General features: G+C 41.7%; 1 protein-coding gene across 4 annotated transcripts in view; it reads left to right on the top strand.

Annotated features, from left to right (window-relative positions):
- LOC125456889 (ribosomal protein S6 kinase alpha-3) overlaps positions 1 to 21,679 on the top strand; it is a 104,577-nt gene that overhangs the window by 26,249 nt on the left and 56,649 nt on the right. For all 4 annotated transcript variants that reach the window (XM_059650411.1, XM_048540403.2, XM_059650412.1 and 1 more), the window contains one exon: positions 18,399 to 18,518. In XM_059650411.1, the coding sequence (XP_059506394.1) occupies positions 18,399 to 18,518 (120 nt within the window). The remainder of the gene's footprint in view (positions 1 to 18,398; positions 18,519 to 21,679) is intronic.

Here is a 21,679-nt window from a genome sequence, read left to right as displayed (position 1 = left end):
GATAGGTCAGTTCAGGAAAGACTGACAGGTCAAGGAGGCAGGATGAGGTAGTAGGTAGGAAATAGAGGTGTGGCTTGAGGTGGGAGGAAGGGATGGGTGAGAGGAAGAACGGGTTAGGGAGGCGGAGACAGGCTGGGTTGGTTTTGGGATGCAGTGGGGGAAGGGGAGATTTTGAAACTTGTGAAGTCCACATTGATACCATTGGGCTGCAGGATTCCCAAGCGGAATAAGAGTTGCTGTTCCTGCAACCTTCGGGTGGCATCATTGTGGCACTGCCGGAGGCCCATGATGGACATGTCGTCTGAGGAATGGGAGGGGGAGTTAAAACGGTTCGTGACTGGGAGGTGCAGTTGTTTATTGCGAACCGAGTGGAGTTCAGCAAAGCGGTCCCCAATGTAGAGGAAGCCACACCAGGTACAATGGATACAGTATACCACATTGGCAGATGCAGGTGAACATCTGCTTAATATGGAAAGTCATCTTGAGGTCTGGGATGGGGGTGAGGGAGGAGGTGTGGGGCAAGTGTAGCACTTCCTGCGGTTGCAGGGGAAAATGCCGGGTGTGCTGGGGTTGGAGGGGAGTGTGGAGCGGACAAGGGAGTCACGGAGAGAGTGGTCTCTCTGGAAGGCAGACAAGGGTGGGGATAGAAAAAATGGCTTGGGTGGTGGGGTCAGATTGTAGATGGCAGAAGTGTCGGAGGATGATTCGTTGTATCCAGAGGTTGTTAGGGTGGTTGTGGCGGGGGCAGGATGTGAGGGATGTATTGCGGGAAATGCGAGAGAAGTGGTCAAGGGCGTTCTCGACCACTGCGGGGCGGAAAGTTGCGGTCCTTGAAGAACATGGACATCTGGGATGTGCGGGAGTGGAATGCCTCATCCTGGGAGCAGATGCGGCAGAGGCGGAGGAATTGGGAATAGGGGATGGAATCTTTGCAGGAGGGTGGGTGGGAGGAGGTGTATTCTAGGTAGCTGTGGGAGTCGGTGGGCTTGAAATGGACATCAGTTTCTTGCTGCTTACCTGAGATGGAGACTGAGAGGCCCAGGAAGTTGAGGGATGTGCTGGAGATGGCCCAGGTGAACTTGAGGTTGGGGTGGAAGGTGTTGAAGTGGATGAACTGTTCGAGCTCCTCTGGGGAGCAAGAGGTGGCACAGATACAGTCATCAATGTAATGGAGGAAGAGGTGGGGTTTGGGGCCTGTGTAGGTGCGGGCAGCCCTCTGCTCCAACCCCAACCTCACCATCAAAACTGCAGACAAGGGAGGCGCAGTGGTAGTATGGTGCAGTGACCTCTACATCGCCGAGGCCAAACGCCAACTCTCAAACACCACTTCCTACTGCCCCCTTGATCACGACCCCACCCCCGAGCACCCAACCATCATCTCCAACACCATCCATGACCTCATCACCTCGGGACCTCCCACCCACAGCCTCCAACCTCATTGTTCCCCAACCCCATACGGCCCATTTCTATCTCCTTCCCAAAATCAACAAACCTGCCTGGCCTGGTCGACCCATTGTCTCAGCCTGTTCCTGCCCCACTGAACTCATCTCCACCTATCTGGACTTCATTTTCTCCCCTTTGGTCCAGGAACTCCCTACCTATGTCTGTGACACCACCCACACCCTCCACCTCCTCCAGAACTTCCAATTCCCTGGCCCCCAACACCTCATTTTCACCATGGACGTCCAGTCCCTATACACCTGTATTCCTCATGCAGATGGCCTCAAGGCCCTCCACTACTTGCTGTCCCGTAGGCTCGTCTGATACCCCTCGACCAACACCCTCATCCGCCTAGCCGAACACATCCTCACAACAACTTTTCTCTTTCGATTCCTCCCACTTCCTACAGACAGAGGGGGTGGCCATGGGTACCTGCATGGGCCCAAGCTATGCCTGCCTCTTTGTAGGCTACGTGGAACAGTCCCTCTTACGCACCTACACAGGCCCCAAACCCCACCTCTTCCTACGTTACATTGACCCCCGCCACAACCACCCCTAGAGGATCCCCCTCGTCCTCTCATACCACCCGACCAACCTCAGGATACAACGCATCATCCTCCAACACTTCCGCCATCTACAATCTGACCCCACCACCCAAGCCATTTTTTCTATCCCCACCCTTGTCTGCCTTCCAGAGAGACCACTCTCTCCATGACTCCCTTGTCCGCTCCACACTCCCCGCCAACCCCACCACACTTGGCACCTTCCCCTGCAACTGCAGCAAGTGCTACACTTGCCCCCACACCACCTCCCTCACCCCCATCCCAGATCTCAAGATGACTTTCCATATTAAGCAGATGTTCACCTGTACATCCGCCAATGTGGTATACTGTATCCATTGTACCCGGTGTGGCTCCCTCTACATCGGGGAAACCAAGCGGAGGCTTGGGGACCGCTTTGCAGAACACCTCCACTCGGTTCGCAGTAACCAACTGCACCTCCCAGTTGCGAACCATTTTAACTCCCTCCCCTCCTATTCCTTAGATGACATGTCCGTCATGGGCCTCCGGCAGTGCCACAATAATGCCACCCAAAGGTTGCAGGAACAGCAACTCATATTCTGCTTGGGAATCCTGCAGCCCAATGGTATCAATGTGGACTTCACAAGCTTCAAACTCTTCCTCCCCCCCCCCGCCCCCCACTGCATCCCAAAACCAGCCCAGCTCGTCCCTCGTCTCCCCCCCCCCCCCCACCCCTCCACCCCCACCCCCACCCCACTGCATCCCAAAACCAACCTCCCTACCTCCCCACCTACACTCTCCTCCCCACCTACCTTCTTTTCTCTCCATCTCCGGTCCGCCTCCCCCTCTCTCCCTATTTATTGCAGAACCCTCTCCCCATCGCCCTCTCTGATGAAGGGTCTAGGCCCGAAACATCAGCTTTTGTGCTCCTGAGATGCTGCTTGGCCTGTTGTGTTCATCCTGCTTCACACTTTGTTATCTTGGGAATTGTAGTTGCTGGAGAATCCATTATCACATCAGCTTTTGGATTCAGTTCTTTTTGGTTTCCACATAATTTTTGAATGAGTTTGCTGGTAATCCTGGTCTCGGGTGTATCTATATCTCTACTTTACACTTCTATCATCGTTTCAAAGCCGTTGTTAAGACGGCCATGCAGATGTTGCATATTCGATGCTGAAGTTGTTTTCCATGACTCTCCATGCTTTAGAGCTCCACTGAGCTTGTAAATTGCATCTAGAGTCTCCATGTGCCATGTTGAAAATAAGGCCCAACACCTTTCCCAAAAATATTGTGATAAGTTGAGACCCTACACTTGCTCAGAAATGTTGATTAGAAAACAGATAAACAGACATTATGATTTAACTGAAGATTAAATAAAATGTTGTTTAGTTTTTTTTGCAATACTCATTTGTTCAAAAACTTCAAATATTTTTCAAGAAAGGGGTTTGGTTGAAGATCCTGCAAATAATGGTTCGTCAGTCATGTTGCAGGAGCTATTGAAACTGAACCAATCATATTACAATACTTTCTTTGATTAGTAATCTTTGATAATAAATCACATTGTGTCAAAGCCGACTACAGAGGTTACAGCACTACCCTGGCACTCGCTTAGACGTTGCTGGTACAGAACCTTTTCATTAATAAAAGCTTTGCTTCTGTTTTGTGGTGCAATCGGTGTACCTACATCTGAACCAGGAGGCTTGTGTTCAAGCCCCACCTTTTCTAGAGGTGTGCAATGAATGTCTTTAGATCTAGAAGTCTGGCATACAGGGATGTAAAAGTTTGTTTCAGTCATTCAAAACTCTGGTTAGACCCCACCTTGAGAACTGAGAGCAGATTTGGGCACCACACTTCAGGAAGGGTATATTGGCATTAGAGGGAGTACCACATAGGTTTGCAAGAATGATACCTGAGCTTTGGTGGTTATAAGGTTAGAAATTTGGACTGTTTTCCCTAGAAATTAGGAGGGAAGAAGGTACGATCAGAGTCCTCTTAAATATTAGCAGGAGTAGAGAAGGGATATTAAAAATAAACTGGGTAGGCCTGGACATTTTCTTTAAACTGGAGGTTAAGGATGACCTTTTTTTGTGGAGGTTTATAAAATCATGAGGGGCATCTATGAGGTGAATAGCAAAGCCTTTTTTCCCTAGGTTGGAGTAGGTCAGAACTAGAGGATGTGGCTAGTGGGGAGGAGAAAAATTTAATAGGAACCTAAGGGACAACTTTTTCAGAGGTTGGTTTATTTATGGAATGAACTTCCAGAGGAAGTCTAGATTCAAGTACAGTTACAACTTTTACAAGACATTTGGATAGGTGTGTGAATAGGAAATGTTTAGAGGGGTATGGGTCAAATGGGACTAGTTTAGTTAGGGAAATCTGGTCCGAGTGGATGAGTTTGACCGAAGAGTCTAAGGACTGTGGAATCAGAGGGCACGGTCTGAGAATTAGAACGATACATAGAACATGGAACAATACAGTGCAAAACAGGCCCTTCGGCCCTTGATGTTGCGCCGACCTGTGAACTAATCTAAGCCCCTCCCCCTACGCTATCCCATCCATATGCTTATCCAAGGACTGTTCAAATGCCCCTAATGTGGCTGAGTTAACTACATTGGCAGGCAGGGCGTTTCACGCCCTTACCACTCTGAGTAAAGAACCTGCCTCTGACATGTATCTTTAAATCTATCACCCCTCAATTTGTAGCTATGCCCCCTATACCTATACCACTGAGGACACCCAAAGGGTAGTAAATGTCTGGAACAACTTCTACAAGCAACAAGATGGATCAATTGGTAATTTTAAATCTGTGATAGATGAGTCTTTGTTAAGCAAAGTTATTAAGGGATTTGGGCCAAAAGCATGTATGTGGAGTTTGGCCACAGATCAGCTATGATCTCATTGGAATAGGCTTGAGGGGCTGAATGACTGACTTCTGTTGCTATGTTCCTATAATGACAACACTGAAGATTGATTAGCAAATGCCAAGATTGGATTCTTTATCTGCTGTACTACTGAAATATTAAAGATTGAATTGAGGAACAAGGTAGTATTTAAAATTACAGTTCTTTTCTATATACTACATGTTTTTCTTATCCTGTAGTTTAAAAAGTGTTCAGATCAACTTTAAAGTACTTCTGAAGTGATTTTTAAATTGATTTGTTGCAAGTCCTAGCATAATCTTGTCTAGTGATGTAAAAAGCATTGGCCTTGGTCTGAACAGATTTTATGCATCATTAACTTTATCATTTCGAGCAGTATTTGAACAAGACATTTTTTTGTAATGTAGCCATGAACTTTGAAAATGTTCTGGCCTCCACATACCTCGAATTCAATGAATCAAATGCTGTGTAATTTGTGATTCTTACAAAGTTGAACATTATTTTTAACTCTTCAATACATAAGGTATTATTTATACTGAACATTAAATTTAGTCAATTTGTGGAAGAACTTTTTTCACGTGCAGGTGGTGATACTGTGTTCTTTTGAGAAATATTTCCAGATAGTTCAGGCTTCAGATTTTGCAAATTTGAATAAATTTTTCCTCTGAAGTCATGTTGAAATAATTTAGGGCAAATTGTGAAATACCTAGAAGGGCTAATTGCTTAAATTTACCTGCGTACATAAATTATAGCTGTGGTAATCAAAGACATGATGTTTATCCAATTTTTTATTTCAAAGCTGAGTAGATTGTGTAGCTGGTTATGGTCTTAAGCAGAATCAGTAATTTATGGGTTGTTTTAGTGAACAACTCAAGGCTGCTGGCAGGCAACATAAAAAAAACAAATATCCATTTACAGTGAGGATCTTGTGGATCTGGTATACAGATATACAGTTTAGGTGAATGTCGGAGAGTGGGTGTGTTTTCGTCTTTGCATGACTGCTTTTGCGATGAGTCCTGAGGTGGGTGACCCCACTGGTGTACCGTTGATCTGTTTGTACATGTGACCATGAAAGACGAAGTGTATAGTGAGGCAGAGGCCTAGTTATTTAAGTTTATTGTCCTTGCTGATGGAGCTGCTGGTTCCTCTAGTAATGTGGCCACTGCTTCTTTGCTAGTGCAATGAAGCTGTGACTTCAAAGGATGTCATAATCTCGTTGATTTTTATGTTCTTCAGGGTATTGAGGAAATCTTGGGCTGAGTGGATAGAACAGGGTGATCTGTCCACTAGGTGTTTCAAGCTCTGTTGTAGGTCCTTGGCCAATTTGTATGATTGTTTCCCTACCAGGCACACAATGGGTCTGAGACACATTTGCTTTAGTGCTTCAGGCAGACCATGGAAGCAGAGGGGTGTTTGTGCCTCCCAGTTTCATCTGGTGCCTTCCATTAGTTAGCAGAGAAACGGCACGACGAGCTCTTCTTAATATTTGTATATTCAGACAATGAAGACAATCAATTTAACTGGGACAAGGTAACTATAGTAGCCCAAGCCAAATATAGACAAGCCCTGGAATTCCTAGAGATAGGGTTCTCCACCCATGCTTCAATCAACAAACATTTGGAATTGGACCCCATATACAAACCAAAATGGATCAAAACTGGAAGTGACAGCACTTAACCGTAACAGACCAGGCAATATAAATTCCAAGCGGAGTAGAATAACATCGCTTCATCGGATGATGTCACCTAGCATGGTGACAACGTCTGAACAAAAACAAGCCAGCATGGTGAGCAAGTCAACAACCTGTATTTTACTTTTTCTCATTTTGTCATTTTGAAAGTACAAGTAGGTGTTTTGATGTGGCCATTGCAGTTGTAAAAGTGACTAAATTCCTTCCATTATTTTTGGTGGTTGCTTGTCTATAGAAATGAAAATTTAAATTGTTTTTAACCTCCTTCTGGGAATAGGAAATAAAAACCAAAAGATCTGCGGGTGCTGTAAATCAGGAATGAAAACAGAAGTTGCTGGAAAACCTCAGCAGGTCTGGCAGCATCTGTGCAGGAAGAATACAGTTAATGTTTTGGGTCTGGTGAGCAGTTCTGAAGAAGAGTCATCGGATACAAAACGTTAATGTTTTCTCCTTCACAGATGCTGCCAGACCTGCTGAGCTTTTCCAGCAACTTTTTTTGTTCCTTTGTGTGAATAGGGCTTGTACTCAATCCATGCAGAAAATAACAAAGCTGCTTTAAGGATCACTGAATTCCATATTTCGTCTTGGATGAAGGTTTTTGTTGATCAGTTTATTGGTTGTCGTTGCTTCATGATATCAAAGTTGTATTGAGTACCATCACTTGTTAGCAATGTGATATGTATGTGGTGAATTGTTGTTTTTGACACTTCACAATCAACAGTTGATCGTAATGAATGCAAGAGATTCTTGGCTATCACTGTAGTCCTTTAGCTTGACTCTATGCAGTTTCAAGATCTGGCTAAACAAGACCATTTTTTATAACCTTACATTTAAAAAAGAAAATCTGTGAATCGGGGGAGGTGACGACTACTTTCATTGTGGTGAAAATCCATTTTGTATCAGCAGGGCTTGTGTGCGTGTTTGTGTGTGTGACATAAGCTCAGTCAGCATTGACAGTTCTGGAATCTTTGGGTTTTGCAAGTACTGATATCAACTACACTAAGTCACATTTGCATGTTACCTTGGTTGAACCAGTGTGGGGGTGCCATCATTCCCAATTATAAATGAAGGATGACCTTCAGTTGCTGTAAAGAGAGGAAACCAGTTTTTATTTTGGCATTTCAATTCTTCACAGCCATCATTAAGTGTTACTATTCTAATGTTGGCTAAAGGGTAGTCTGCATATGTGATGTCCCTCCCTTATGAGTCCAGTTCAGCTGCGAAATATCACGGGGTGCCTATTCTAAGGTTCTTCTCGTGAATCATGTGATCTTCCTGATGTGAAAAAGGAACTTGCTGGTATTTCTGGCTTATTTGCAAAGGACTGTGCGCTTTGATAATGTTTTATTTGATCTTTTGAATTCTAGAAATATTTTCACATTTTTGTTTCTTTTTAATTAAGATGTTTGGTCTAACATTCTCATTGCAGAAGAACAGGAAACTTCACAACTTTCATGTCAGTAAAATTTCAAATACTAAACATCCAAGTAGTTTTCCTTGTGTGATTCAAAACTTCTAGGCATGTTGTGGGGATGATGGAATAGGTGGCTGACTTCCTTTTGGCTTATTTGAGATCCAGGACTGAGCTGTGAGGCGTATTTATGCCAAAAAGCGGGAAGTAGATAGAATCTGGGTTGGCCCCAACGTCAGCAAATTCTGTTGCTCAGCACTGGATGGGAGTCAGTATCTTAAGGCATGTTTAAAAAAATGTTTATTTTGCTTATCATAAAGCTCAAGATGAAACTTTTTTAGGTTTGTTTTGACAACAGGAATGTTTTGGCTGGAGGTTATGTAAGACCATACCTTGCTTCCTTGCTTATCGTGATTGGCTTGCAGTAAACAAACTATTTTGACTGAAAAGCTTTGATGCCAAATGTTGGTGTCGCCACTTAAAGTATGGCATAGAGTCCTGGCAGCAGTTCATACAAATCACATCCATTGCATAGTTGTGAGGCATTCCTTATATCATATTTGGCAGTTGTTGAATAGCCAATTAATTATCCTTCTGTTCAGAAAGGGGCGAAGAGTGGAGTTTGGAGGGTAATGTGGAAGAATGGCTCTCAGTTAGTTATGTGGTGGGCTAAATAATTCGATTCATGCATCAGTGCATTGACTAGCCAGCCTGCCCGACTCATTAATGAGACCTGGTTTAGTTCTCTGCAGGTTGTCTTTTTCCTTGCTTGATTTAAAAATACTAAGTCAGTGCTGTAGTAGAGAGGTGTTTTTGTTTGTAACTGAGGCAGTGACTGAAAGTCAGAAGAGCAACTTTCCATCATGCTCCTTTGTAGTCTCTGTAACACCAGAAGTTGAGTTCTCTGCCAGTTCTACTTTTAGACAAACTTGAACAAATTCATAGTGACTCTTGGTCTTCGTATTAAAATGCGTTTGGCTGAGATTAGTAAGCCCAGTCATTTGTTTGAGCAGACAAATTGTTCTTTTGTCCTAGAATTGTCCTGGTTTTGGACTCAGTTTAAAGTGAATTGGAATGGACTTTGATTTGCAAAGGTAATGTAACATTCCCATTTTTCTTAATCTCAGAACTTCTCAAGTTGTAAGTAGATCCTGATGTTATTTCTCTGGTTCCAGTTCACAAATCGTTGAGGCTGAAGTGAAATCTGGAATGACTCAGCTTAATCAGGGGAATGAATCAAAAGACGCCTCCAATCGAGTTTGCCTTCTAAATGCACAGTGATTCCTTAGACTGAACTCAGATGTGGTTAATGTTTGGTATTCTTTGAATTAATATTGGAGAATCATTCTTTGGAGAAGCATACTTGCATGTATTTTCTAATTGGCTTTGAAAGTGCATGTGCAGCATGGTACACTTTCAAGCCTGAATTTAAAATCTGACATTAGTGCCCATCCTTTCATTGAGATGAACCCCTCCACTGGGGGCAGTAAAAGAGACCAGCTGATAAGCAAATGAACAAAAATGCTTTCAATGCCGAAGACATTCTCATGATTTGAGTAAAATTATACTTGTCCCTTATGTAAATATGGTCCTTTCTTGAAACATTGAAGATAACGCTGTTATTTCGTAGATGGAAAATAACTTCAAATATGTACCACCTTATTCTAAGATCTTTCCAAACCATCAGAACCTGAAGATGGTAGAAGATGAGATGGGGATAATGGGATACATAATTATTGGTTTGAAGTAGTTTGTGATGTTATGAAATAATCTGTCCTGGAAACCCAACTATCCTCTGTTTACTAAGACTAAGTTGTTGTGTTGCTTGCCATGCTGGCAGGTTATTATACAGACGTTGCATCACCATGCTAGATAAGGTCATCAGTGCAGCCTCCGGTGAAGCAATGTTGTTTTACTCTAATTAGCAATTAATGATCCAGTCTGCTAAGTTGGGTTGTGTCATTTTGTGTCAGTGTTCTACATTGGTTTGTACAAATGGGTCTAATTCCACATGTTTGTTGACTGCATTATGGGTTGAAAACCAGGCCTCTTGTAATGTCCATTTTGGCACAAGCCAACACAGACATGTATGCCAATTCCTAGAGGCCCTGTTTTCAACCCATAATGCAATCAGCAAACATGTGGTGTGAGATCCCATATACAAACTCATGCAGTACAGAACCGGGAATGACACATCCCAACTTAACAGTCTGGATCATAAGCGTGCCAAGCAGAGTAGAACAACTGAGGTGGTTGACTTCCTTGCCGAGCTGGCTTGTTCTTGTTCAGACGTTTCCTCACCATGCGAGGTGACGTCATCAGTGGAGCCTTTGAAATGATGTTATTCTACTACGCTTAGCATTTGTACTGTCTGGTCTGCTCTGGTGATTAGTTTCATTTCCGATTTTGATCTGTATGGATTTGTATATGCGGTCCAATTCTATATGATTGCATTACAGGTAGAGAACTATGCCTCTGGGAACTCTCGTGCTTGGGTACTATGGTTACCATATCCCAGTTAAACTGATGGCCTTCATTGTCTGAGTTGTCGGAGTAGAACAACATCCCTTCACCAGAGAATGCACTGATGTTACTTAGCATGGTGACAAAACGTCTGCACAATAACCAGCTAGCTCAGCAAGCAAACCGCCAAACTCATTCACAACCTGTGCTACAAATCTTCACAAGAATCTTAGTAAGGACTATTTAAGAACCGTAGCTCAAGCAAGATTTTCTTTGACAGACTGCAGTGTAAATGGACCACAAAATTACAAAATGGATGTTCTAAGTGAAAAGGACAAATACGCTTTGATAGATTTTTATAAAAGTAAGTGTAAGATTGTCTAATTTAGACCATAAATCTAATGAACTGCATAATTATACAGGTATGTGTTACAGACACTAATATCCCTACCACTGTTCCTAAAAATTTGAATCTAGGTCCCACGTCTGGGTGAGATGGCCGAAGAGGTATCTCAATACAAACAAACATCTTTTTAAGAGAAAATGTTGCACAAGTTCAACGCGTTCATAATACCTCATGCTTGCCAATGGTGAGGTAGAGAATGAAGCGAAAGCAACAGAAGGGAATCCAGATTGAGCGTTTGCATTTAGCCATGTATGTGATCCCTTCATGGTGCTTTCTATGTGTGCTTAAGTACGATGTGTACCTTTTTATGTTTATTATTGCTTTGATAGTGAATGCGAGCCCATTGTCATGTTGATCTCTTTTGTTATCTGTTATCTATGGCTGCTTCCACTTTTCACTTGTCCTTGAAGCAAGCATGGGGAAATCAATTTTGAATATTATCTGTAGTTATTATAGTCCTTGTAATGCTGACTGATATACTCATTCTCCTTCTCCCTCTCCCTCATGCATGTTTCATTTTTTGTTTTGGAGCTAACAGCTCCTAATTTAACTGTTACTTGCAGATGACTCTGAGTTGGAAACTATGAAGAAGACAGCGTGGAACTCCAAAAAAGCATTGACAAGTTGGATGAGTGGGCGGATAGGTGGCAAATATGGCTCTGCAGAGAGGCAGAAAGGCAATACAAACTAGATGGTATCGGACCAAAGAGACTTAGGTGTATATGTACCCAGATCATTGAAGTGACTGGCCTGGTGGAGAGAGCAGTAAATCAAGAATATAGTGTTAATAAAGCTGGAGAACAAGGCAGTAGGGTACAAGAGCAAGGATGTGATATTGAACCTGTAAAAGATACTTGGTATACCTCAGGCTGGAATATTCTGTACAGTTGTGGGCACTACATTATAAAAAAGATGGCAATGCATACAGAGTGCAGAAGCAATTTGTGGGAGTGGTTCCAGGTATGAGGATGGATTGAAGAAGCTGAGGCTGTTCTCGGCCTTCCTCTCTGTGAATGAAGATCTGATTTGAAGTTTCCAAAGTGATAAGCAAGCTGGACAGAATAGATTGGCTGAAGTTATTTCTGTTTGTAAAATAAAAAGAAAAGAGCACAGATGTAAAGTTACATAATTTTTTAAAAAGAGCCTTTTCCACATAGTGAGTTGTTAGGGTATGGAATGCACTGCTTGGAAATGGGATGGGGGAAGGTTTGACTGAGGCATTTAAGAAGGCATTGGATGATTATTTGTATCAAAATGGTGTTGCCAACTTGTGTAGAGTATTTGTGAATTGGAAGGCACAAAGTTAGAATTTCTTTGGGGAGGGGTGAAAGAGTACATACTCCCTTTTGAGAGGTGAAGTATTTTTCTCAGTTTGGAGGTTTAAACGAAAATGTGTCTGTAAGCAGCTGAAGAGGTACAAACAGTTCCAAAATTAAAACATGTATCAATTGGCAGTGAGATTGGAAACCTTAGGCTTGTTTTGATGTTTTAGCAACTAGCTTGAAAATCAGCCAATTAATTTAAACCAAGCACTTAAAGGTTGAATACCAACTGAATTTAAATCTGACGGATTGGTCCGAGGTTGTCAAAGCCTATTGTAGAAAATTTGACAAGTCATTGGAGTATGTAAAGAAGAGGGTTTCTGAAAATTGGTGTGAGAGGGGACTCATCTGAAGAATAAATATCTGGGTATCTCAGAAATCTGTAGCTCTCTGCGAAAGCACCATCTGTTCATACATGTACCTAGACACTCCCAGCTAAGATTCCTGACAGAAGGATCAGTGGAGAAGGCAAAGAACGTTCTGGAACACTTAGCCTGGCTATACTTTAGAGACTCTAAGTTTTAATTTATTTTTATTGTTACTTGCGTTTTTATAAGTGGGACTTGTATTTTTGGAACAACATATCATGACAATCTTGTTCTCTTCAGGAATCGTTAGTAGTTAAGGGGGAATTGTTCAATTTGTTAGTAGTTCTGTTAATTTGTTCACTTAAGGTTAAATGATTAAATTGTTGTTGCTTATGCAGTGAAATATCCAGGATTTTCTTTCACTTCAGCACTCCTCCAACAAATTAGAGGCAAACTTCTCTGGTGCTTTGGCTTTAATAGAAGAAGACCTCTACTGCTGTAACAGACTGGGGGCTTGTGCTTTGATTTGAATTATCAGATTCAGTTGATACAAGGATATGGGAAAGAGGCAGGCGATTGACTGTAGGAAATAGAGCCAGTATGGGCATGATGAGCCGAATAGCTTCCTCCTTCTGTGACTTCACGTATTCCTATAGCAGAAGCATTGCACGGTGTATACCAGAAATTGAATCACTTGGAAACTATAAAAGTTTGCGGTGAACTTGCAATGCATAATTCTTAGAATTACTCCAGTATTTGACCTTTTGCTGACCAATTTCATTTAAATCATTCTATGCTTTGGTGTAGTGATGTCATGTCAAATTTTCTTCAAGTTTCTAACTCTTCTGGGTGTCTTTTTAGTTACCTCATTGAGCAACTTGGCCTCCTTTGGAAAGCATCCAATGGTGGGAATTAAGGATTGTGAACATGGCTTTGTGGGTGCAAAATTGTGTCTCATTAACTATTGAGGTTTTTGAAGAAGTAACAAAGAAGATTGAGGGCAGAGCAGTGGTCGTGATCCATACGGACTTCAGTAAGGCTTTTGGCAAGGTTCCTCATGGTAGCCTGTTTAGCAAGGTTAGATCACATGGAATACAGAGAGAACTAGCCATTTGGGAAAAGAACGGGCTGAAAGGTAGAAGACAGGATGGTGAAGTAGGGTTGGAGACTGGAGGCCTGTGACCAGCGGTGTGCCACAAAGATCGGTGCCGGGTGCATTGCGTTTTGTCCTGTATATAAAAGATTCAGATGTGAACACGAGGTATGGTAAGTTTGCAAGTGACACCAAAATTAGAGGTGAGGTGTACAGCGAAGAAGGTTACCAAGGTTACCTCAGTATAATCTTGATCAGATGGGCCAGTGGTCCAAGGAGTGGCAGATGGAGTTTAATTTAGATAAATGAGGTGCTGCATTTTGGATAGACAAATCAGGGCAGTTGATCTCTTAATGGTAAGGAGTGTTGCTGAACAGAGACCTTGGAATGTAAGTTCATAGTTCCTTGAAGGCGTGGAGCCGCAGAGAGAGAGGATAGTGAAGAACTTGTTTGGTATGCTCTCTGATGAAGGGTCTAGGCCCGAAACGTCAGCTTTTGTGCTCCTGAGATGCTGCTTGGCCTGCTGTGTTCATCCAGCCTCACATTTTATTGTTTGGTATGCTTGCTGTTATTGGTCAGTGCTTTGATCAGAGGAGTTGGAAAGTCACGTTGCAGCTGTGCAGGACATTGGTTCAGCTGCTATTAGAACACTGCATTCCATTCTGGCCTCCCTGCTGCAGGAAAGACGTTGTGAAACTTGAAAGGCTTCAGAAAAGATTTACAAGGATGTTGCCAGGGTTGGATGGTTTGCTATGCAGGAGGTTAACTGGGGTCTGACTATTTTCTCTGGTGCATTGGAGGCTGAGGTGTGACTTTACAGAAATTTATGAACTGCATGGATTAGGTGAATAGTCATGGCCTTTTTCCCAGGGTGGGGTCGGTTAAAGATGAGGGGAAAGATTTAAAATGGTCCTAAAGGGGCAACTTTTTCTCGCAAAGGGTAGTGCGTGTATGGAATGAGTTGTCAGAGGCAGTAGTGGAGGCTGCTACAATTAAGTCACTTAAAAAGCATCTGGATGTGTACATGATTAGAAAGGATTTAGAGGGATATGTGTCAAATGCTAACAAATGACACTGGATTAATTTAGGATATCTGGACAGGTTCGACCGAGGGGTCTGTTTCCGTGCTGTTCAGCTCTTCGACTCTTTTTTGATAAATTAATTTATTTCTCGGGAGTTTAAGGCTAATGCCTAATAACTGCAAAAGACAAAAAGTCGGGAGGATCTGAAATGAAAACAGGAAGTGTTGGGGGGAATATTCAGGTCAGGCAGCATCTGTAGAGAGAGACTGAGTTAACATTGAGTCCAATATCACTGTCCCAATGTCCAAAGTGGTATTTTGCCTTTTGTCAGACTGGATGGCCTGTAGTTCAAGAAATCCTTGGTTCAGGTTAAGTTGGGTGTTTGGGTAGTAGTTTCTAATTTTAGATCACAGTAATCTATGTACCTGAGGGCTTTTGTTTTTTGGCACCATCAAAGCACAGTGCCCTGCCTGAGATCAGCGAACTAAACACTGGGCGACAATCTGTAAAGTTTCTGGTCTTTTTGGCCTATTTGTTGTGATAAGTTTACACCGTTCCATCAGGGAATCATTTCATCAGTAAACCATTTAAATACTTCCTACTTTAGAATGCTACTTGCATGTACCTAAATGTGCTGTTTGTATTGAGTAAATGTTGTTAAGGCTTATTAGGATTATTAATGTCATCTGAAGCAAGTGGAAGGTTTTTGGCTAAAGCCAAACCACCTTGACTGCCTCTGCTAGTGGGACAAACTTTTTTGCCGTGCAAAGTACATAATAAAAAATTTGGAGTCTTACTAAACTAAGTCAGCAAAGCTTCTGTAGTTAATAAATTTCTGGACTCTTGAGTTGGTTGCATGAAATGGCTGAGTGTTTATGATTAAAGTTTTATATGTTTGTAGAATGCAGGAATGTGACTAATACCCACTCAACTTTTTACACCTTATTTGAGACATGGCATTTGGACATAATTTTACGTGAAATTGTAAGGAAGTAATATTTTTGCACAGAGAACACTTTGGGTAATGAACAGGTTGGAATCTGTTGTAATGCCCACTGTAGCTGAATGGCTAATGCTTTACTTAGACTTGCAGGTGAGTATTAACCAATTTGATTTGTCACAGTCTAGTGTGCTGTCTGTATGAGCTGGTCCTCATCAAAGAGGTGGACAGAAAATTATGAGTTGATGAAACACAGAATTTGAGTCAGAAAGAACCCGATTTGCACCACTTGCAAAGAAATCTTTGAAACTTACAGAAGTTCCAAGGGCCGTTGGATGTAAATTGAGCAATATAATACCAGACAATTATGAACCTGTCTGTTTAAAGATCTACAAGTTTTCAAATAGATTTTGTTACGATCCATAGTATGGAAATTTTGATACCGGGAAAAAATGCTTTTCTTTTGAGGGCGAAAGGTGCAATGGTGACAGTAGATTGAGTGCAAGATTAACCTAAATCATGACTATGCTTTAGAGTCATTAATCTAACCTAGTTAGCAAACCTTTTGATGTGATAATGTAATGGACTTTCTAGTTTGATCATGCTGTTTCAAACATCGTTTGAATTCAGAATCAAGAATTGTTGCAATTAAATGATCATTACAGATTGCCATTGCCATTTTCTATTGTGTTGTATTAATTTATGCCATTTATTTTAACGAGAGCTTATTTCTCACCCTGAATGAAAGATGCTGAGATATTAAGCATTATTTTGTCAAATATAGCACAACCAGAAACAAGCTAAAGCTTGTGATGCAGTTTCAACGACATGCCACGTTATTAACACAAAAAGGGCTACTTTAGCATGGGACTTCTCCATTTCCATGCCAATCAACCTATGCTGGTATCAACATGGAAATAGTTTTGTATTTCAGTGCATTTCCATAAGGAAGGCTGTTGAGTACAGGAAATCCATCCAATGCAGAGCCCTTCAACCAGCAGGCGGATTGGACTTTCGTACCTTCCCTGGACTAGATTTTAAATCCAGGTCTGAGGCAAATAGCTAGTATCAAACCTTCTTGGCTGTCACTTCCCTACTTCAACTGTTGAGGTCTGGTAGTGTTAAATTATTAACAATTCAGGCACTAGCATGATTTCTTGGAAGTAGTATCTGTGTAGTCTCTTGGTAATTCCACATCGATAACTCTGTTAACTTGCCTTCAGTTCAGAATTTTCAGTTACCTTCTTCACACTTGGAAGTTGACTGCCTCGTAATTGGTCATGGCAATCAACGTGGAAGGTTAGCTGGTCTTGCTTAAGGTCATCTTGTGGATGATTTTCATAGAGCATTTGCTCAAATATTTTTAATTGGTGGTTGCTTCAGAACTGCAATATTTATTGCCCTCCATCAATGCTTGCTGAGTAATGTATTAGTTACCTATGCCACACAGATCCAATAAAACAAATGACCAAACAATAAGATGATAAAGATTGCTTCCTACAAAGCCACACATCAGTTCAATTCAGTCCAGTTCAAACCTAAAATCAGATTAAGGAACAATCCACTTGTTCCACTGGTGCTTTCTCTGCAAGACTGCCTTGTGAGGCAATCGTCATTCTGAGTAAATAGTCTAGCATAGACTTACACCACCCCCCCCCCCCCCCCCCCCCAAAAAAAAATGACAATTCCTCAATTGCTGACATCTGGTACATGGCTGCTATCTGCTGGCTCACTCCTTTTTTCAGTCTGTGCTACTTTGTTACTGCAGAATTTGGAATGAAAGAAGGTGGGTCATTAGTTATACAGTCAGCTGTACAGCAAGGAAACGGATCCTTTTGGTCCATATTATCCACGTCGAGCAGACACTCCAATCTGACCTAGACTAAGTTGCCAGCATTTGGCCTATGTCCCCCTCAACCCTTCCTGTTATGTACCCCAAATTTTTAAAAATATTGTAATTGTATGTACCTCCACCACATTCTCTAGCAGCTCATTCCAAACATGCACCATCCTCTGCATAAAACAAGTTAGCTCTCAAGTCCCTATTAAATCTTTCCCTTCTCAGATTAAACCTATACCCTCTAGTTTTGGACCGCAACCCCCAACCACCTTCTGAAAATACCTTGACTATTCACCCTTTCCATGCCCCTCATAATTTTATAAACCCCTATAAGGTCACCCCTGAGCCTCTGCTCCAGGGGGAAAAAAGCCCCATCCTATTCAACTCAAACTGTCCAGTCTTGGCAACATCCTTTTTAAATCTTTTCTGGACAGTCTTGAGTTTAACAATGTCCTTCCAGTAGCAGGGCGGCCAGAATTATATGTAGTACCGTAAATGTGGCCTTAGCAACGACATCTCAATGCCTACACTCTGTGACCAATGAAGGCAAACATGCCAAATGCCACCTTCACTACCTGTCTACCTTTTTAAGTCCACTTTTAAGGAACTGTGTACCTACATCCCTAGGTCTGAAGCATGTTTTGCGTTCTTGATTCTGTAAACAGATTCCATGTATCTAATGGACTTGGAGGAATTGCTTATTGCTTCTGTTTGGCTGTAATGCAAAGAAAACTATTATCCTGGGGGTTTATTCAGTCTGGAGAAGAAACAGTGTGTGACATCACCTATCTGCATCATCAAGCTTTCTCAATGGATCCATGCAAGCTGTGGCCCCACAGGGTGCAGAAAATGCATATCATTGAATATTCTAAATTCTTGACTAAAGGATGAAATTCCTTTGCAAACTTTGCTATTAGGGGTTCAACTTAATTTTTTATACTGATGCAGCATGTAAGGTTTTGTAGCAACTACTTAGTTGAATTTGATCATTAAATTGCTGTATTAATTTTGGATGTGTATTTGGCATTGTGTAAAAATGAATACTTTTCTTTCACCTCTTCAGCAAGATCAAGAAAATGAACAGGAGATACCAATAACATGCCTTGTGAAAGAAGGATGTGAAAAGGCTGACCCCTCGCAGTTTGAATTTCTTAAAGTTTTGGGACAAGGGTCATTTGGAAAGGTAAGTCTTTAAAAATGTCCTGAAAATATTTGAGCAATAGTGAATTTTAACTGAAGCTTTTTTATATCAGTGTATAGAACCATGGTCTGAATTATTTATTGACCCCAGCATTTGATTTTTTAGCTTTATTGGATATAGGGAGATCAGGGTCATCCCTACTGCAACTAAGCTGAAGTCATTTTATTAACCTGTGATTTCCGTTCAACAGTCAGTACATATGACTTAAGATAGATGAACACAGCATGCCGAGCAGGAAGGCTGATGTTTCGGGCCTAGACCTTTCTTGAGAAATGATTTCTGAAGCGTCAGCCTTCCTGCTTGATACAGATGTATCAATAGGGTTGATACAGATGTTTCACCTGGATGGGGAGTCTACAACCAGGGAACACAATTTTAAAAACAAGGGAGATGTCAGTTGAGACTGAGTTTTATTTTGTAATCAAGATGGTGAATCTTTGGAATTTTCGACACCAGTGGGTTCTGGAACTCGGCCTGAGAACATTTGCTGTAGAGCTTGATTTAGTGTTTGGTTATCAGTGTAAGTAGTTAATGGGAATGGTGTGTCTATAAGACATTGAAATGTTTGATTAGGCATGATCATATTAAATGGTGTTGCGTGATGGCCTCAATGGCCTAATTGTGTCTCCACCTTCCTATGAAGGAAGAAAGCAATTTGAATCAGTGTACTTCAATAAAAGGTTCTAATTCAATGAACATCTTTGTGATTACAGCTTATGAAAGTTAGTGAAGAAAATTGCTAATTTTTTTCCAAGAAATAATTATAATATTTGATATAGGATGAATGTGCAAGATGTTGAGGCTTGCACATATTCTGCTCATTTATCCAACACACACACTTGAGTTTCTAACCAGGTCTAGAATTTTTGGCAAATTTGCTCATAAACTCTTAAGTTACCCAAGTGTCTCAGGATGTTGGCAAAATAGTTTTTTTTAAAATGTATACCACAAACTATGGAGAAGTTTTAAACTTTGAAATCATTTAATCTCCTTCATCTAAAGAAACCCTTTTTTCAGTTCAGTGGGTAGAAACACACCCTTTGGTTGCATTCCTGCTTTTGCTGTCCCTGATTTTTGCCACTTGCTGCACATTTACAAATCGAACCTCTGTGGGAGTTTAAAGAAAGATTCCACATTAAAAACTATTCCGCATTAAAACTTGTACATAATTTGTCTACAACTTTTGGTTTTAAAATAATGGTGTATTAATATTGATTACTTTTGTAAAGATTTATATTTTAAAAAACTACATTATTTTTGTACTGAGATAATGGGAACTGCAGATGCTGGAGAATTCCAAGATAATAAAATGAGGCTGGATGAACACAGGCCAAGCAGCATCTCAGGAGCACATCTTTGGAATTTTGTCCTATCGGCACAGTGAACTAATCTACTCTGTTAGAGAGCAAGGACCCCCTTGGGGTGTTATTGGAAAATTGTTTACACTGGAATGGTTTATGACAGATGGAGTAAACGTTGAAAGCTATTAGCTTGTTTTTGATTCAGAAGAATCGAGGATTGATTTTAGTTTAGGAAGCTCCATAGAATGAATGTTTTTGGGGCAGTTGAGAACCTGCCAGGTATCAAAGCTCTCTAAAACAGAGGAATATGTTATCTTAGTCTAGTTTTTGGAACTAACAGACCAGGAATTTAGTTAAAAATCGGCAGGTTATTGAATGCTGAGAACACCGGAGCTCTTAGTTTTGTGAGCATGCGTGTAAGAAGACTGCACAGTTCACCAGCTTACAGGACAGAAACGGGGGAGAGTTGGTTACATTTAACATAAGATTGATATTGAAATGTAATTTCTCCGCATTTGAATCACTGTAAAACGGTGTTGGGGAGTATGTTGAAACTTCAGTTTGCTGGATGTTTGAAGATTTTTTGTGTTCTAATCTAGAAAGAGTGAAATCTTCCAAACCCTTGAAGACATGAGCAATACAATGTCAGAAATAAGTCAGGTTCTGCAGTGAATCTCTAAATGTAAAGGCAAGAATCTTGGTTGTGAACAGGAAGACTCCTGTGTGCATGCTATTAGCATCTAATCTCAACACATTGATGCGCATCTTCCTATTCTTTGCGTTGGCTGAAACTGGACAAAATTCCTTATGAAAGTCAGCACATAATTGGTGGCTCCATCTTGGACAGCAGTCCCTAGTACTTCAGGTTATTTGTCAAGGACAATAACAGCTCCCACCCTCATCTACAGAGGTTGAAATCAGACAAATGCCAGCCTAACCATGTCATCGTGGCACAGCTCTGACATACTTGCAACATAGTTGCTGGAGTACACAGGAGCCCTTCATGATGCTGCTGCCAGGACAGTTTGCATGCATGGGCAAGTAACCTCTTCATGGATTGGACCAGGATGCATCATGGGTTGGTGATAATGGGAACTGCAGATGCTGGAGAATCCAAGATAATAAAATGTGAGGCTGGATGAACACAGCAGGCCCAGCAGCATCTCAGGAGCACAAAAGCTGACGTTTTGGGCCTAGACCCTTCTACAGGGAGGGTGAAGGATCTAGGCCCGAAACGTCAGCTTTTGTGCTCCTGAGATGCTGCTGGGCCTGCTGTGTTCATCCAGCCTCTCATTTTATTATCTTGCATCATGGGTTGTCTTGTTCTATCAGCATTCATTCATCTCTGCTTTATCTTTCCATTCTGATGCTTTTGCCTTATTTAGAATTTAAGTTCAGTGTTTCTGTTCTTGTCTTGCTGTTTAGTGCAGTCACAATCCTGGGCAATCTTCCATGGTTGTCAACAGTAATTAATCAAGGAGGTAGATGTTGCTGTGTGGTATCATGCTATATACATATTACACCTGCACGTGAAGCATGATGGCTTGGGTGGCTAGTCTGTCAAGCTTTGGGCTGAAGGTAATATTGGGGGATGAAAATCTAAATAAGAGTTAAGTGAGAACATGTGATAGCTCAGGAACAGAAACAAAGTTGCTGGAAAAGCTCAGCAGGTCTGGCAGCATCTGTGAAGGAGAAAACAGCTAACGTTTCGGATCCGGTGACAGAGTCCGCAGTTCTTTTAGTTATGTGAGGGCTCGGTACTGAAGAGATTGACAGTGCAAGGGAGAAAGTGACATGGAGACTCTGGTACCTGGAGCCTGGGGTACACAGTACCAAGCATAA

The sequence above is a fragment of the Stegostoma tigrinum genome, chromosome 12, assembly GCF_030684315.1.
Source record: "Stegostoma tigrinum isolate sSteTig4 chromosome 12, sSteTig4.hap1, whole genome shotgun sequence".
Lineage (NCBI taxonomy): Eukaryota > Metazoa > Chordata > Chondrichthyes > Orectolobiformes > Stegostomatidae > Stegostoma > Stegostoma tigrinum.
Note: the sequence above shows the minus strand (reverse complement) of the source record. Positions and strands in the feature narration are given on the sequence as shown.